This window comes from Barbatula barbatula (genome assembly GCF_947034865.1).
Source record: "Barbatula barbatula genome assembly, chromosome: 14".
In the NCBI taxonomy this organism is placed as follows: Eukaryota; Metazoa; Chordata; class Actinopteri; order Cypriniformes; family Nemacheilidae; genus Barbatula; species Barbatula barbatula.
Window position 1 is genome coordinate 7,634,051 of NC_136777.1, and position 18,195 is coordinate 7,652,245.

Genomic DNA, 18,195 nt, shown 5'->3' on the forward strand with positions numbered 1-18,195 from the left:
TTGGCTCATCTGATTGTCTGAGGACACGATTGGTTTGCACAGCCGCCAGTCTTGAGAAGCATCTCGCTTCTATCCCCCGAGGAAGCCGCTGTTGAAGTCGGAGAGGGTAGTGGGAGATAAGACGCCTTACAAAACAACTGGGCGAGTGATTTTTCAAAGGAACCGCACTTCGTGAGACTGTAAGGCAATTAATATGCAGGTAAATAGACGAGATGTTTCACTTTATATATAAGTGTGCAGGAAACGTCGGGTTGTAGTTTTATTTGCGTTGTGACATTACTCTCTGTATGATTTCTGCAGGTGAGCTCTTGGCTAGTGGCTCTGGTATTTTTTAAAGGCGTTTGAACCTGCTCCCAGGTATGTGATATCAGGTACAACTGAGACAAAAACTAGACTAGACTTGAGCAAACCTGTTAAAGCATGCTGTCGATTATTTGATTTCTGTCTAGATTTGCACGTGTGAAAGATATTTCTGTGAAATGCGTATGTTTTCCATAATGGAAAATCAGCCTTTACGAAACTTTAGGTCTTACCTCTGGTTTACAAACGTGTGGCACTTCTGCAAAATATTTGCGCTTTATAGACTAACTAAGCAGTTGTTTGGGGGTTTTACAGTTGTGTCATTTACATGAAGGGTCTTCTGCTCGTGTATGCAGCAAATAGTCACAGCTGGTTTGCTTTAATGGATGGAGTGTGGATGCAGGGAGGTCAGAGATGTCATTTACTTCAGCCAAGCATTCAATTAATGCATAATGTGCTAAATAAACCACAGGGAAAATGCATTTACTAGATATTATTTACAAGAATAATGCTTGTTCTATAAACACAATGCACTGTGCATGCACTTTTTTGTGTGTTTTTCTGTTTTTATTATTTTCTCATGTAAAGCTGATGGAACAATGCACATTGTGAAAGCTCTATATATTACATTTAATTGGATTTGTAAAGTCAGGTGAAGAGCATCTCTAAACATGACCATTCTTTTATGTTTTTAAACTCTCTTTATGTTTGATGCATGCGATTGCATCTGTTTTTCTTAAAAGGCCTTTCCTGTGACAGATAGAATCCATAATTCATGAGACTCATAGAGGTGGGGTCAGTTCATATAATATTTAAATATATGTTCCTTCTCTGAATAGAATGAGCTTTGGCTTTTAGCTGATTGCTTTGTTTCATTATGTGTGTGAGGTTTGTCCCGTCACAAAAGATAGATGACCCAAAGGACAGAAAGGGAGAGCAAGTAATTGAATCAGCTCAATGTTTTGGTTTATGTATTTCCAGAATGCACATAATGATGTGTAGAGAACAGCCATGCAACAAACTGGGTTTATAGTGTTTTATTAAAAATAGCTGTAAAAAAACATTTTAATCTCAAACAAGTGCCATTCACATTTTTACATATATTGGTTTGTTTGAACGATGAACAAAGTAGATGTTAAGGGACCCTATTCATGTCTATACACTGGAAGGCGAGTTCTGATGAGTTTGGGCTTCTTTTGGCTTTTTGGTCAATTTTTTCCTCCTGATCTTCAGACAGTCTTTTATCTTCTCCGTGTTGAATTTAATCCTGGACAATAAAAAAAATCATTTTATTTTAAGTTTTTTAATAAATTGTATTACTCCAAAACATGTTTTCATTTGAATCCATATAATTTGGAGTCTAAATTTTATTGAAATGTTTGTGCATTATAGCTTTGGAAGATTATTGGTAGCAGAATGTTTTTGTGCAAAATTTACAATTTAAGAAATGTGTCTTCTTAAGATCGGAAGTGTGAATCTGCATTGGCTACACCCAGCAGAGAGTACAATTGAAATCTGAATCGGAATGACAGGTAGCAGAATTTAAATTAAATAAATTCAACGGATATTTTCATTCAAATGAAATGTTTGTTCACTGTTGTCTATGAAAAAAGAGAATTTTTATATGGAATTAAATACAAATAATTTAAATACAAAGTAGTCGGTTATGCAGAATATACATAGAATATTCGTCTGTAAAGCCCATAAAACTTTTTAAAATCTGGTCAGGTCATTATTTGTTTTGACGAGCTTTCATTCTGTTTTCAATTTTGACAAATAATATTTGTTATGGCGATGAGAGCCTTTAGGCGGCGGTGTTTTCACTTCATCATTCACATACCTCTTCCAGCAACGTCGTAATCTTTGCCCTGGATCGGAGTCTGGCTTTAGACAAAAATCTTCATCTGACAGATGGAGTCTGCAGGAGATATTAAAATATTTTTAGATGAAGCCAATCATTATTAGTATACAACTCGTACTGTTTTTTTCTCACATCTCACGTTGTTTAATTATTGCATAAACTATCGCCAAAACTGTAATATATTTAATGAGAATCAGAAACACAAAGTATATTCCACACATTTAGCATGTGTGACCACTAGCATGAATATGGCCAGGGTTCTTGAGAAAGAGTTGAGATTCAGTGGTGTGGCACATCATGCCAACTCATGCCCAAATAAACATTAGTTCAGTCTAAATGATTACGCTGCAGGTCAACTTTCCAATATGAAATTGATTATACCTACCCTGTAATTACGATGTGTCCCAACAAGAGAAAAATGTGCAACATTTTATGCATTGTAAGCCATGAAACAAATTGTAAAATATAAATTAGAACATTGCACATTAATTATTACAGTGTTTCCATAACATTGTAAAGTATGCTGACTAATTTAATATAATTACTAAATATTCTGCATTAAAAAAAGTGAGCAAAGTCAGCAAACTTTTGCATCAGCTTTCACTTCTAATTGTTGTGATGTTTTACTCACATGATTTGAATCTTGTTGCAAAGAGGATCTTTTTGTATTATTGTGAAGTTGGTGACTTTTCTCCACGGCATAATGTCTGTCTCCTCAATGCACTGACATTTCTCTCGTATGGTTGTAGCAGTAGTCCTGTTATCTAAAGACAAACCCAGAAAGATAAAACCATTGTGTCCTCCATCTGATATCAGATTGATATGTATAAAAGCAATGATGTCTTTTAAAGCAGCTGTACCTGTAACAATGTTTAAAAACACCAAAAACAGCAGCAGACTGATACTCTTGCACTCTTGCAGATCCATTTTATTAGTGTCGCAAAGAAGACTTTCTGTCTTGAGTGTGTTTGCACAAGAGTGTGCTTGAACTTGATCCCTCTCTCCTTTACTTTCCCTCCTTTCTCCATTTCCTGATTTGCCATATCAAGCAGGATCACAGTCACATGATTTACAGTAAAGCGTTGAGACAGAAGTGATTTCTCAATACCTGTTTATTCACTTTGTGTATATGTTGGTATGTCTGGTTGGGAAACTATTGTTCTATGATTAATTAAGGTTCAGAAATATTGGCAATATAGTTCTCACACTTTTTTTACCAATGTAATATCCTTTACTTATGAGCTTTTTGGAGATGTTTTAATTTTAAGATTACTTATTTGAAAAACACTGTAGTCCAATATGGTTATTTTTCTAGGCATACAAACATATATATACATATGCAGTTTTCCAGTCCCTGGGAACTGTGACACTCACACAATTGATATTGATACACAATTGATGTTATCTAGAGAGGATATATACATATACTATATACACTAGGATCTTATCAGTCTCACATTTTGATATGCAGTTGGTAAGGGAGAGTTTCAAGCTGCATTTACCATTTTTTTGTAAACATCAGAAAACAAAGTACAGAAACACTTAAAAGATTTTATTTTATGTCACAATTAGGTTTACATTATGTACATATGCAAATAATAATTATAAACACACATGTAAATAGCAATTACAGTAGAAACTATTTTCTTCATTTTATAACTGAAAAGATGTATTTTAAATACACACAAATACGTATTTATAAAACTGTCCCAGAGTGTTAGCTTTGCTGACGTATTAGGACTCAAATAATCACTTCACAAAGTCTTCGCTCATTGCCGTCCCTGTTATAACATGTCTTCATTAGTTGCTGTCCCTTTGCCCTCCATACGCTTGTGCACTTCTCTGAATAGACTCTTTCTTTTTTTAAGGGCTTGTTCCTTGCACGTGAAAGTACAAAAATCCCATAACATATTGCACTGGCTTTGAAGATTATAATCTTCTCATAAACTCCATGTGCTTACTATTTCATTTAAGAGATGCCTTTCTTGGACTTTGCTTGCCTTCTCTTATTTTGTCTCTGTTTTTGTCGGCGTAAACATTTTGCGGCGTTTTTGCCATTCCTTTTGCATGCAGAAAAAGAAAACAACAATAAAAACACAATGTTAGTTGAAGATATGAGGGATGTTTAGATATGATATGCTGTGCTCGTAAATTGTCTCTTACTTTTGCCAACACGTCATAAGTCTCTTGCCCTGTTTTCCATCTGGACTGAGGCACACAAGACTTTTGTTCTTCTTCGTGACTCTGATGAAAAATTATAATCTTTTTAGAATATTCAAATATTTATATGCATATTTTAAATAAATGACAGGTGCACCTACATGTTTGTGCAATGCTATCCCTTCATGTTATTCATACATACCATGTGAAGATGTATGAACAGAAATATTTGTGAACTACTTACATCAGGGGTGGCCAACCCGCGGCTCGCGAGCCTCATGCGGCTCTTTAACTAGTTTCATGCGGCTCTTCAAAGCTTCAAATCTTCAGCGTCCCTTCCGCTCACTCCACCCTAACTGTGTGTTCACACCGGGCGCGAATGAGGCGTCAAACGCTAGTGATTTACATGTTAAGTCAATGTAAAGACGCGCTTGCGGCGCGAATGAGGCAGCGCGAAAGACGCGAATTGCGTTAGTTGAAAAATCTGAACTTTGGCGAAAATTTGCGCCGCGTTAACCAATCAGGAGCCTGCTCTAGTAGTGACGTAGACGACGTAGCCCCTCCTATGAAGCGAATTTCACGCGCGAATAGCACGAATGACACAAAATGTTCAAGCGTCCAACTACTCGCGAATAGCGCGTTTTTGACGCCTCATGTGAACACACAGTAACATCGAACAGGAATTTCCAAAAGGGACTGAACTTCGCAAGAACAAGTTAGCAAACAATGTTAACTGTTGAAAATTACTGATATTATCATGTTGGTGTGGCTATTTTCATTAGATCTGGCTGAGCAGAGGTCTGTGAATGCGTGCATACATGATTAAAAGATGATGTTAATGTTTACCCATGTGTATGATGTGGCTCTTTGCAGTAACACAGAAAAAAAAGTGGCTCTTAGTCTCTGACTAGTTGGCCACCCCTGACTTACATGATCTCATCTCTGAAGCAGTTAGGTCCTTTTGGGCTCACGGTGAATTCAGAAAATGGGACTTGAACTCTTTCTAGTACCTTCGGGCACTGGCAGGTCTTTGGAACATACTGAGTCTCTATTGCATTTAGAAAGCAAAGTAAGATTAGTACACAGTTGTAATACACTATAGTCACTTGCAAATTAAACTTATTTAAACAAGACATTAAACTTTCATAAAAATGGAGGCTTTTCAAGTTTTGCACCAAATAATAAGACTTATTCAAGAAAAAATGTTGCTACCTTTGTATACACAACTTACTGTTTTATAGTTTGAGACACTCACCTGTTAGAAAGATGCTGAGACTGAACATCAGCAATGCAAAGGCTGTCAGCTTCATGTTGAAACTTTGATTGAGTTTGTGAAGAATGGCCCGGCAGTTTTTATTCTCATTTGGGAGGGACTTCCCTCCTCCCCTGGAAATTCCTGTCTTTTGTCTCAACTCCCACAGGTTCAGCTCTTTACTCAGAGAGTAGGGTTTTCTATGTCGGTCTTACGTAGACATTTCGACATTAAAAATTGCTGTACAATGTCGTTAAGTGATTTCCCTTTTCTTTCCTGTTTGGAAATGATTGAAGTAACACTTTACAATAATGCATTAGCTAACATGAATCAACAATAAAACACTTATAAAATAGGTTATCTTAGTTCATGTTAATTCAAAAAGGAGAATCTTTTAACATAAGTTTATGTATAGTCAATTAACATGAATAATTGTATTGGCATTAAAGGGACAGTTCACCCAAAAATTTGTATTCTGTCATCATTTACTCACCCTCAGATTAATACAAATAAAATTTGCATTAAACAGATCTCATCCCCCATTGGCTCCAATAGTATTTATTTTCCCCACTATGGCAGTAAATGGGGGAGGAGATCTGTTTGGTTACTGACATTCTTACAAATATCGTCCTTTGTGTTCAGCAGAACAAGGAAATTTACACAGGTTTGGAACAATCTGAGGGTGAGTAAATGATGACAGAATTTTGTGTGAACCAACCATTTAAATAACATTAACAGGATTCATAAATGCTGAAAAACTATGGTTAACTTATATTAACAAAAACAATCTTCCTCTAAACTTTTACCATGGTAACTCCAGAACAAACATAAGATCACTGTTCTGTTCAGTTCCCTACAGACATGACATTTTTTTAATGTGCCTTTCAACAGGAATGTGTCTAGGCAAGAAAATGTACACATTCAGTTAACTGTAGAACAGGTCCGTGTGATTTCTCTTTATTCATGTGACTACTTTGATTCTCCCACACAAGATTCAATGTAATTTGAACAGGTTGAAGAGTTATTAGTAGGCACAATGCACTCTATTGTGTGTCTGCATCTTGTTACTTATCAAATTTTCTGCATCCATTTTCTCAAGTGTTTCACCTTCACATTTCTTTAGCAAAACTCTTTGTGTAGAGAGAACCCCACCATGGATCCTGGCAAGACCAGCTATGTGAGGTTAAACGAGAAGAAAGTTATCGCAAAGTAAGTGTTTCAATTCCGATAAATGCTCACTCATTTGGCAGATATCACAGTTTTATCCAGTACAGTGCATTCAAGAAACACATTTCAGTTCACATTTTTCACACCCACAACCTTGAAATGCACTTTGGACCACAGACAGACCCTGAACACACTGGACATTAGAGACACAACAATCAACTAAATGCCTTCTTTGTTATTCCCTCTGTCCTTTTCAGGTCCGATATTTTGTCCCTTTTAAAAACCTACAACTGTTACCATGAGGGGAAAAGTTTCCAGCTTCGCCTTCGAGAGGTATTAATATCCACAGGAAGTGAAACTATGATGTTTATCAAGCTTCTTTGCTGCATATCAGTTAATGATTAATTCAGATATTAGGATATGATTTTGCAACGTTTTAACGTTGTATTTTCCCAATGCAAACCATTAGAAAAGGAACAGGGTGCAATACTGTGGCATGTGATTTTGTCCTAATACTGTCCTATTACTGTATATAATATAAATATATGATTGAGTGTTAACCAGGCTGTCAAAACAAAATGTGATAATGTAATTTTCAAATCAAGATAAACCATTGCTAGAAAAAAAACATTGTTAAAATGGATTTTTGGCCTGAAAATTTGATCCATATCCATAAAAGAGTTTGTGAATGAAGGATTAATCTTGTTACTGTTGTAACAGAGCCATTGAACGAGAGAGTCGTGTCAACTACGTTGACTCCAATGGAACAGTTGTTTCACAGCAATGGCGGTTCATGGAGGCTCTCAATATTTCCCAAAAGTTACTTAAAGTATGGAGCGACTGAGCTAAACTTTTTAAAGACGAAAGCCATTGAATGAATAAAAAAATGAAAGACATAAGGCATTTAAAGAGAAAACATAACTTCCTGGAACTATCTAAAGGCTCCATGAATCTCATGACACGGAATCTCAATAGTTCCCGAAAGTTTACTAGTAACGCATGGAGCTGCAGCTAAACAGACCAACTGAGGGTAACTTGTAACCCATTTAAAGATGAAAGCCATTTAATGAATAATAAAATGAAAGAAATAAAGCATTAAAAGAGAAAACATAACTACCTGAAGGCTCCAGCTCCTGTGTTTTGGAATTTCGTTGACAGAACTCTCTCTCTCTCTCTCTCTCTCTCTCTCTCTCTCTCTCTCTCTCTCTCTCTCTCTCAATGGCTCTGTGTCGTCATACTAAGGCTGCTTGCGAGGTCACGGGAAAATGTGATTGTTTTTTAACTATCTACAATTGATTAACTGGTGCTTTCCGTAAACCTGACTTCACTTGTTATTTTTGATTTAATCTTCATCTTGATGTTTTAAATAGGAGTACAGGCTTGTTCTGTCAACAAACAGTACACATTCTGACACATTGATATAAACTACAAGTGGTACAATCAAATGACTGGAAATTCCCGCTAGGGTATTTGTGTTTTAAATCAGGTTTGGCCATAATTTAACCTCGGTCAATATAATATTGAAAGTAAAGTGATTTTCTGCTGTTCAGAGAGACATATCTAAAATAGCAATTTATAGTCCCATTAATCTAAGTTAAAAAGCTAAATAGACACTTTACATTAGAAATATATAACACTGTTTGTAACTTGGCATATCGTGATTGGAAAGGATGTACTTGATAACTCAATAAATAACTCAAAATTAAAAATACAGTATGTAGACTTAAAGACATGACCGTTGAGTGATTAAGAGCAAACCGTCCATGAGAGCAAATCCTGCACATCCTGATGTTCTGTGTGTGTGAATGAACATGATCGTGCATGCCGTTGGATGTCTCATGTGACTGTGAAACATGAATTGTCGCCCTATTTAACCAGGGCTCCACAAACTCCACAAAGATTCCACAGATTTGCATATACATTTTAACATTTATTAATCAAATGTCAAATCCATTTGAAAGAAAGTATATTTTATATTTGTATAGCATTTTATTTTAACTAATGTTTTTGTTCCTTATAACATTTTTACACACAATATTTGATGTTATTATAGAAATAGAACTCTAAAAATGATTCATAATTTACTCCTTGCATTCTGTCATAATTGAATCATTTTAATGTAACACGTCAGAATATATTCTCTTGATGTTAGGCAGAATATTGGTAGCAAAGCTCCTCATTCACTATTTATCTTCATTGTATTAATAGCAGGGCAGCTTTGTGTTGGTAAAGTGGAAATAAAGCAGTTCTGTCTAATGGTAAACATGCAGTGACCTCTTTTGAACTAAAATTATTTAACTGAATATTAGCTCCTTGAGGGCAATTCTAAAAATGTCAGCGGCATAAAGAAAGAGAAAGTTATAAGCTAATAATAGAAACATTGCATAAGATAAAAGTTACATTGTGCCATGGGAAAGGCCCAGATCACACATCCCACATCAAATCCAAGTGGGTCATGCTTAATGGATAAATAAATAGTAATTTAGAAAATTAACAGAATATTGTTATCTGGTTAGTTTAATTTTAATAGCAGTTATCTTCAAGGTAGAGTAAATAGCTGTCAGATGTGGCATTCAGATATTGTATGACATTAGTTGTTCTTGTTGCTTTCAATGTTTCCTGTGTGAATATCTTGCATGAGAGGACATAAAGAGTCTTGCAAAATCTTCATGGAAACAGCTCTACCTAGTGGTCTCTTGGAAATATTCGCATTGCTACTGTTAAGAATCATTTTACTCCCTTAACTGGCGAAAATGAAATCCACTTTAGGGCTGTTAAAGACAATGACAGGAATGTTTGCTACTTAATTACCAAATGTTTTACTTAAAATGTAAAAAAACTGAAAGACATCTTTTATTCTGGACTAACATTCTCTCTGTATTTGGAAAGGTATGTCAAAAAATCTCTCTCTCATGTATTGTCGCCCTCTGCTGACTGATGTCAGATAGTGTGTATAAATTCTGTTCACCTAACAGAGGTCGCTATTGTTTAGTCATTGGATGTGAATTTATCTCTAAGAAACATCACTCGCCCTTCTTTGGGGATCTGAAACTGCAGAACACAGTAAAATTGAAGTTTAGAGGCACTTGGTCATTCTTTAATAATATTTTTTCACACAGTTTAGAATAATTGTAAACTTATTTAATGAAATAAATTAAATTTAATACAGAATTTTTTTTTAGATATATAATTGTTAGTAGGCAAAAAGTAGGCACCCTGTTTATAGATTGTGGTTATGTCTTGCCATCCTATCAACTGGCTTCTTGAGGTCTTATGTCTTTTAAACAATATTGAAGAAGTTCAAAGCATCTATTCATGTCATGTCCAAGTCATTTTGGCATAAATCACACTATATTCTGAGAAGTTTAATTGTCAGAATCTGATGTCCTGTACAGTGCACTAAAAGCATCATGACAGCAATAGATGGCCTTTGTATCACCTGTGCAGATGTTTTTCACAGAGATCTTAAGGAGGCTACATAATGCATTTATTTATTTTTCTTATTTTCTTTTAATTATTTATTAATTTAATTTAATAAATTCCATAATTTCAGTCATGAGTGTATTAGCATTGTGCTTGCTTAAATTATATGTAACCGTTTAACATACAAAAGAGTCAACAGCATAACACATTATAAATGATAAAACATAAATATTAGACCACAAATCATTAAAAATACATTCTGGATTTTATTTAACACAATAAAAACACACAGACAAACAATAAAACAATAATCACAGAAAAAACATGACCCAGTGTAAACATTCACTCATTGGTACGAAAAAAATTTTCAGGCAATAAATTAAAAAAGTTGAGTTCATGAGATCCTTCATATTGTTCACACAGAGCTTGTTTTTTCTGACATTGGCCCCTCAAAATAACAACAAAGCAGCAGGTGTGTTTCCAGTCCTGTGCAGATCCTCACCATGTGACTGTAACTGCGACTGTGCAAACAACCAGTCCAGTGGATCTTTAGCACCATAATCCTTCTGGCTGCTGAATTTTAGCGTGACCTCATCTAGACCGAGAGAACCGCAACGGGGCTGTGGGGCACGGGAGGCGCTGCGTGGCGTGGAAGCAGAGCCACTGTGCTTGCCCATGGGCTTACAAAAGAGACGAAGTCTCTGAGTCCTGGGTATCCTCAGTGGTCCGCAGCCAGGCTGGGCGAGCTCTTTGATGGAGTTGAGATATTCATCCAGGGACTGAGAGATGTCCTCATGTGTTTCAGTTATTGTGGGTAGAGGAGCGACAGAAGGCAGTAGTCTTCTGGGTTTCATCCTGGATGATAAAGAGTTTAGCACTTAGTTATTTCCACAGAAATAATTGTATTTATAATATGTCATTACATTTCATTTCTCATTTATATAATTTACCTGTGAAAGCTTGTAGGATGATACTGGTGCAGTATCTTTCAGAAGTGTCTCTTTTGTTAGAGCGTGTTTGGTTTGATCTGGCCACATGCAGCTCGCCGCCTTTTATATAGCCACGGCTGAAGGGGATTGTAAGCCAAGGCTAATGTCACTAAATTTAGCTGGGACCTGACCTTGCATGCCCGGCAGGAAGTGTGTGTGTGCTGAGCAGAGTGTAGGGAGGAAGCTGACCAAGGAGACCTCACGACAGCTGCCCTGAATGTTTACATCACAATAACAATGAGGTCCTGGGAGAGCCCGTCTCTCCACCTAAATGAGACTTGAATGCATTAACACAGCCAAAACCTTTACATTTTTATTTCGGTCACAGGTTTTTGTTGAAGAGCATGTCCTCAGAGATCCATTTGGGAAAAGTCTGGTGGACTGCTGCTTTCACCTCATATCTTGCTTTGAAGAACAAATCATTTACCACAGTCACAGAGTAAAAGATTCAGGGCGGAGTAGGAATTCTGCAATCTCATCAGTTTTTTGATGAGGTTGAACTAAATTGAAATGCTTTACAAAGGGTTCCCAATTGTATCTAGAAAAGAAATCAAATTACAAGTAAAACTTCTGAAGACACTATTTTTACCTATCACCACATACCATAAATAAAGGGGCTTCAAAGGTTCCACAAAAAACACTCTAGGGTTCTTTAAAGAACCATCTCAACTTTTTGTAAAAATCATTTTGTGAAAAGTAAAGGTTCTTCGGATGTTAAAGGTTCCTCATGGAACCTCTTGGACAAAAAAAATTCCTCTATGGCATGAGACAAAGACAGAGGACCCAGGTGCAGACAGCAGGTTAACATATTTAATCAATAATAAAACAAAGACCCACGTGGGGGTAACAGAACAAAACAGGGATACAATAACATGACAAGACAGGACTAATACTAAATACACTTAAACAAGACTAAAAGAAACTTTAAAGATGAACATCAAAACTACACTAACAAGACACGTGAACTCACCACACAAACCACAATTTACCAGCACAAGACAGAAGACACAAGGGCATTAAATAAAGGAATAATCAAGATAGGGACAGGTGTAGGGCATTAATCAAAAATGAGGTACCGAGAGGATGGGAACAGAGAGGAGACCAGAGAGAGTGTATGGAAGGCCATGACAATAATTGCCCTTCTCCACATTAAACATGAGGTTCTGTCATGATCCTGCCACTATACTAAGAGAAACATGACACGATGCAGCCGAATCATGACAAGCTGATTCATCAAAAATGTTCATTACACATTTGGGATTCAATCATTTTTAAGTTTATTTTAAAAAATCAGTTTTGTAATAAGCTGAACCCATAACAAAATCACACATGAGATCTCTTTAATATTTAAATTATTTCATCAAGACAAGATAATTCATCAATTATTTGACCATATCCAGTTAAACCTTTTTATGTTCACAAAAAAAAATGCTTGTGACACCGTTACAACCAGAGCTGAAAAGGTCTCCTACAAGCAGGTGTCATGATTCTGTCCTTCTCGTCATGAGTTTTATAGTTCTGTGGACAGTACCATGTCCTTTGTGCTTGTTGTGTTATGTGTGGAGACACGTGGCCTTTGTTGTGACTTTGTGTCACGTGTCCTCGTGTTCTAACCTAGTTTAAATTACTAGTTTAATTTATTCTAAGTCCTAGTTTATTTTCTGTTTACCCGTTTGTGGGTTTTTGTTTTATAAAATAAAGTATTTTCTGTTAAAATCCCCTGTGTTTGGGTTCTGGACACACACCACAACAAGCAGGTGTTTTTAAGCAGTTGTCCTGATCTGGCAGTTTAATCTCACTGTTTTATATTTGGCTCCGTGAAATGCTGTGGTCAGTTTATATTGTTCTTTGCATGAGAACGGAAAAGCCTTATCTACTTTGTTGACTTAGTTCCTGATAGGATTAAGACTGTGCTTACGTGCATGTGGCAGCAGATCTATTTTCTTTCTATCAAGCCATCTGGGCATAAAACCTCATCAAAATTAAAGAAATAGTAAAGGTCTGTCTATATTTATATACATTTCTCTATATTTAATTGTAATATATATTTTACTTTTACTATTTTACTTAAAATGCATTAACATTTTTTTATGCCTGTTTCATTGCTGTGTTTGGGGGAATTTAAGAAGGCTTTGGGAATTCCTGTGCGAAGTTACAAAGCCATAGCACAGGCGAATACTAAATATTATCCCAAGAGAAACTGAACAATATTAATAACAAATACACTTGTATGTCAATAATTCGATTACGATGCAACTCATGGGTTGCTGCTATATTTGTCAAAAGTAATATTTCAAATAAGATTAGAGTACTTTATTCACAATAAAACAGTTACCATTGGCACACGCGTGTTGTTTTATTGCATGTTTTAACAATTGATTATTTGTTTTTAGGCATCAATGCAGAATTGTTCACATCGGAATAACAATGCATCGTAAAAACAATAATTTTCAAGAGCCCTAATGTTTGAGTTCCTGTGAGATTTTAGTTTTTCTGTGCATTTTTTATATATTCGATTATAATAAAACCAATAGTATATCATACACTGGTATACCTTTGACATGGTTTTGTTCAATATATACCTTAAATCTAAATATTTTTCAAAGAGAAGACACATCATTGTTCAAAATGGTATACCCAATGACAACTTTCATACATATGCTATAAGTGTAGGCCTACTGTTTCCAAATTGAATCCTCAATTGAATATCTGGGGTTTGCAACGGCTTGTTTAGCACGTACACTTGAAACAAAGCTCAGACGTGAGCCAGCAGGATTTCCTCCATCTGACAAAAGACTTAATGATTATTATTATTATTTCTTGTATCGCTGCAGGAAGAGGACGAGCTGATCGTTGAAGGTTTACTCAACATCTCCTGGGGCCTAAGTAGGCCAATCAGACTCCAAATGCAAGTCGACCAAGAGCGCTTTCACTATTCCTGCAAAGGAGCGTGGAGTTCGGAGAGCTCTGAGTCCATCAGGTGGGTGGAACGGCTTTGATGTTGTTACACCACACCCAATGTGTGACATTCTTCTACTTTGGGGCAAAACTCAACCTGTTTTACTCATTTATTCCGTTTCAGACATCTCAAGGCAAAAAATTATTAATCTTATAGAGCAACATAAACAACAAATAAAAAATTATAACTATAATGACTCATAGTCATTGTTTGAGTGTTTTCTGTTGAGGAAATTTCCTGACGCATGTTAACTGGGTGAAAGCTGATGTGTGTTTTGTGCTGTTCCTCTTTTACCGACCAAGAACCCGGGAAGGGGCTTCTCTTTGCTCTCTCACGTGCAGCACATTCTATCATGGAAATTTTAATCAGATCTAAGTATCATGTGCTCAAGCCCCTAGTGACCTGAAGGGCTAATATGTTTAATACGATGAATAAGAGATTTAAAAGCTTTAGCACGGGAACATAATCCCATTCTGATCACAATAACATGAGTTGTATTTCATTTATTGTAATTCCAAATTAGTCCACAATGTTTGATATAAATTATAAGCGTGATGTTTTTGTGTTTGTTTGCTTGACAGGAATGAAGATAATGAACAGAGTCAATTACACCAGTTTTCTCCAGAGTCGAATAACAATCAAATCAGTGCCACGTCAATAATAGCTGGTGAGAATGATAATGATTCATGTTGACCACTTTATATTCATCACATAATGCCACGTACAAAGATTATTTGAAAATAAATAAATGTATGAACGGAAAATGTATGAACATGCACTTTAGTGATATGTGTGTTTTCAATCTTTCGTCATACAGCAAGCCTTACAGTGAACCAACTCGATTTCATTTCTTTGTGTGTTTTCCCCCAAATAATCCCATAAATAGTTCACCCTTAATAGCTGTTTGGGTTTTGTTTTGGTTTCAACATCCTGGAAATTAACAGACAGATTATACCCATTCAATGGGCTTCTAAGCATCACCTTTTCAAAATTAAGTGAAAAACAAACTGATCACAAACAAGTCAGTGCTTGTCCAGTACGTAATATGGCTCACGTCTCTGCTCTTCTGCTGCAGGTGTGGATGGGTATGATGCTGAGGAGGATATCCCTCAACTGCTGAGGACCAGAAGTGATGCTAGTTTTATAAACATCAAAAGAAGATCCAAAATGCCCAATTCTGCAGATTCACAGAGGATTAAAAGACATCGCTTTTCCATCAACGGACATTTCTACAACCACAAGGTAATGTTACTGGTCCAGTTGGTTCTGGAAATTCCTGGCAAATCCAGAAACTCAATTTTAGGGTTAAAAAGTTGATTTAACCTTATAGTTTAGTTTATATTTACCTTACATTTTATGATATATAAACACAAATTACCCTAGTACATTTGAACTTTAAGTATATAGTAACCTTTCACTTAGCGAAATGCAGAGCAGCTTCTCAGGCAGAAGCCAGACAAGAGTTGGAACTCCTCCATGCTCTAAGCTCAGGACAATAGCACAATAGAGCTGAATGAAAGATAGCTTGCCTTGTGTGCCTGGCAAGGGGCCTGATTCTCTCATAAAGTGCAACAGTAGCATCTGTACGGGAAGTGTGGGTTTTCTAAGTGTTTGTTTTACATCAATGTTGTGAGATGGATGCAGGTGTTGAGAGCCAGTGTTTTCCTGTACAGGCCTTTCACTCGAAAGCACCATGTTTTATTATTTGTTGACATCTGCCCCTCTCATAAATGTCTTTAAAGGTCATATAGACGAACTGGGTTGAAAGATCTCTTTTTCCTAGCATTTATTCTAGACTGTATGTTTTTTAGATCTCATTTGTCATATTTTATACCACACAGTTCATGACAGATTCATCTTCTTTTCCATTTTCTTTTTAGACATCTGTTTTTACTCCATCGTATGGATCAATGACTAATGTCCGAGTGAACAGCACTAGAACAACGCAGCAAGTTCTGAACCTTCTCCTTAATAAATTTCGGGTAAGATTTGCTTAATTTATTTACAATAAAATAATCTGTACTTATTCTTACTACCCTGCCCTGTACCTATAGGTAGAGAACAAGGCCAATGATTTTGCCCTCTACCTAGTCCATGAATCAGGAGGTACAATGTTTTTTTGTATTTAACATAAAAAATGTTTTCTTTTAACATGAGTTAAATTAGGATTTTAAAAAATTCCCTCAGAGAGAACTAAACTAAAAGACACAGAATACCCTCTGGTGTCTCGTCTGTTGCATGGTCCATGTGAGAAAATCGCCAGAATATTTATTATGGAAGAGGACCTTGGAGAAGAGATTACATACGATGTGAGTATTTATGTACATTTTGCAAGCTCAGAATATTTTTTTTAAATGTGCTTTCCCAGGCATATATGCATGTTGTTTATATATATATATACATATATATATATATATATATAGTAAATTACATTTCCAGATGCTATCAAGTATAATTAGGAGCTTTTTTTCTTATGCAGACATGTGTTAAATATGCAGCTGCTAATATTTTGTTAAAATAATAACATGGTATAAGGTATTTTAAACATTATTTAATTTAATTCATGTTTTTGTCTTTTAGGTTGCACAATATATAAAGTTTGAAATGCCTGTTTTGGACAGTTTCATCAAGAAATTGAAAGAAGAGGAAGACAGAGAGATTTTAAAGCTGACGAGAAAGTAAATACATTGCCAAAGATCCACAATTGAAAGTCTAAATTTATTGTCAATAAAAGATACTGTACAAACCAGAATACAGAAGTTCATAATAATCTGAACTTTGTTATATTTTGTCCTTTCATAGATACAGTATCCTGAGGTCCATGATATTGCAGAAATTAGATGGCATATCTTTTGCTGACTAGGTCGGAAGAATCTCCTTTCTCCTTGGTCATCAACACTGCTTAGTGCTTTTTTTAAGACAGTTGAATATTAAATAGAAGCTTAAGCTACTTGTGTACACGATTTTTACTCACAATTATGAGGCATAATTAATGAACTATAATGTTATTTTATGATGCACTTATGCTTCATGATTTTAAAAGTTAAGCTTTTGTATTTTTTGTACATTTTTGTAGACTTGGAACATATAGAATATATTCCTCCTGGCATTGTTTCTCCATTAACAATGTTTTTATTTTAAGTTTTATTTAAGATAGTATATGAGAAATATTTACATGATCTTATATTGTCTGGCTATTTTAAATACTGTAATATTGTCCTGTTAGTTTTATACGTGCATGTATAATATAATATATTTATCAGTATGTCATTAAAAATAAAACAGAGTATCAGTTGCTTTACTCTGCGGCAGCTCATTTCCAAGTCACTTTTTAACTCTTTATTTTGATTATCTTATCATTGTTCCAGTTTTTTTTTGTGCTTTTATGTGTGCAGTTTCCCTCATGTTCACAAATCAGTTTCTTGTTGTTCTTCAAGTGCCAGTTCCCACAAGCTATAAAAGGCAATATATTGTTGAGACCAAGATATGAAGTCAGTGCTTGGTTGAGTGCCCATGTTACGCAGTGGGAGGCACCCTGAGAAACAAAGAACATTACAGTACTTAAAGGTGGTCCCCTTTTCCTGGACAACTGTGTGCTTGTGGACTTGTAGATTCCTACACTCACGCATCCACAATCTCGTCTAAGCTGTGAAAGCTGTGAAATCTCCTCTTGTTTCAGAGTGATACAAATTTGGATAAAAGTGATTTTCATGAGATCTGAAAGATTTTATGCCTTTCTTGAAAATCTGAATGTAATGACAGAAATTTGCTAATTTGCAAGTAATGTATACTGTCAAATTGTCAGCTCACAAATATTGTTTGGGTTGATAAAATAAATTGAATGCCTGTTCCGTACTTTGCACACTTAATTTTATGTCCACTGAGATTTCTATTAAACATAGTTTCCTACAATTCTTTGTATAACTGGTCGATTTTTATGGGGGAGTGGTTAGACTAACCGTTAGAGCATAGCACTAGAAATGCCAAGGTCATGGGTTCGATCTCAGGATAAAAGCATCTGCCAAATGCATAAATGTAATCTAATGCCCAACATCAGGACGATCCCTAAAGGGCTGTGTATACT

At 35.7% G+C, this 18,195-nt stretch overlaps 3 protein-coding genes and 1 long non-coding RNA gene across 5 annotated transcripts; 1 reads left to right on the top strand and 3 right to left on the bottom strand.

Annotated features, from left to right (window-relative positions):
* Positions 1-47: 47 nt before the first annotated feature.
* Positions 48-18,022, top strand: rassf4a (Ras association domain family member 4a). Of its 2 annotated transcripts, XM_079472918.1 has the most exons (12): positions 48-199; positions 301-357; positions 6,697-6,782; positions 6,998-7,073; positions 13,987-14,132; positions 14,693-14,778; positions 15,187-15,353; positions 15,992-16,093; positions 16,166-16,217; positions 16,299-16,420; positions 16,692-16,789; positions 16,914-18,022. In XM_079472918.1, the coding sequence occupies exons 3-12, from the start codon at positions 6,727-6,729 to the stop codon at positions 16,972-16,974; spliced, it is 966 nt and encodes a 321-aa protein (XP_079329044.1). In that variant the 5' UTR covers positions 48-199; positions 301-357; positions 6,697-6,726; the 3' UTR covers positions 16,975-18,022. The 2 variants fall into 2 exon arrangements, with proteins under 2 accessions (XP_079329044.1, XP_079329043.1); XM_079472917.1 differs by lacking the exon at positions 301-357 and having other exon boundaries at positions 56-199; positions 16,914-18,021.
* cxcl18a.1 (chemokine (C-X-C motif) ligand 18a, duplicate 1) lies at positions 1,323-3,198 on the bottom strand. Its single transcript, XM_079472919.1, has 4 exons — positions 3,022-3,198; positions 2,793-2,925; positions 2,141-2,218; positions 1,323-1,567 (listed from the first exon to the last, which is right to left on the bottom strand). Exons 1-4 carry the CDS (start codon positions 3,086-3,088, stop codon positions 1,456-1,458), a joined length of 390 nt encoding a protein of 129 aa, XP_079329045.1. The 5' UTR covers positions 3,089-3,198; the 3' UTR covers positions 1,323-1,455.
* Positions 3,699-7,971, bottom strand: cxcl-c13b (CXC chemokine 13b). The gene is made up of 6 exons (XM_079472920.1): positions 7,858-7,971; positions 6,681-6,746; positions 5,577-5,849; positions 5,252-5,369; positions 4,325-4,405; positions 3,699-4,221 (listed from the first exon to the last, which is right to left on the bottom strand). The coding sequence occupies exons 3-6, from the start codon at positions 5,629-5,631 to the stop codon at positions 4,131-4,133; spliced, it is 345 nt and encodes a 114-aa protein (XP_079329046.1). The 5' UTR covers positions 5,632-5,849; positions 6,681-6,746; positions 7,858-7,971; the 3' UTR covers positions 3,699-4,130.
* Positions 10,412-12,145, bottom strand: LOC306903614. Its single transcript, XR_013787566.1, has 3 exons — positions 12,123-12,145; positions 11,114-11,690; positions 10,412-11,018 (listed from the first exon to the last, which is right to left on the bottom strand). It is a non-coding gene; the product is annotated as an uncharacterized lncRNA (long non-coding RNA).
* Positions 18,023-18,195: the final 173 nt, after the last annotated feature.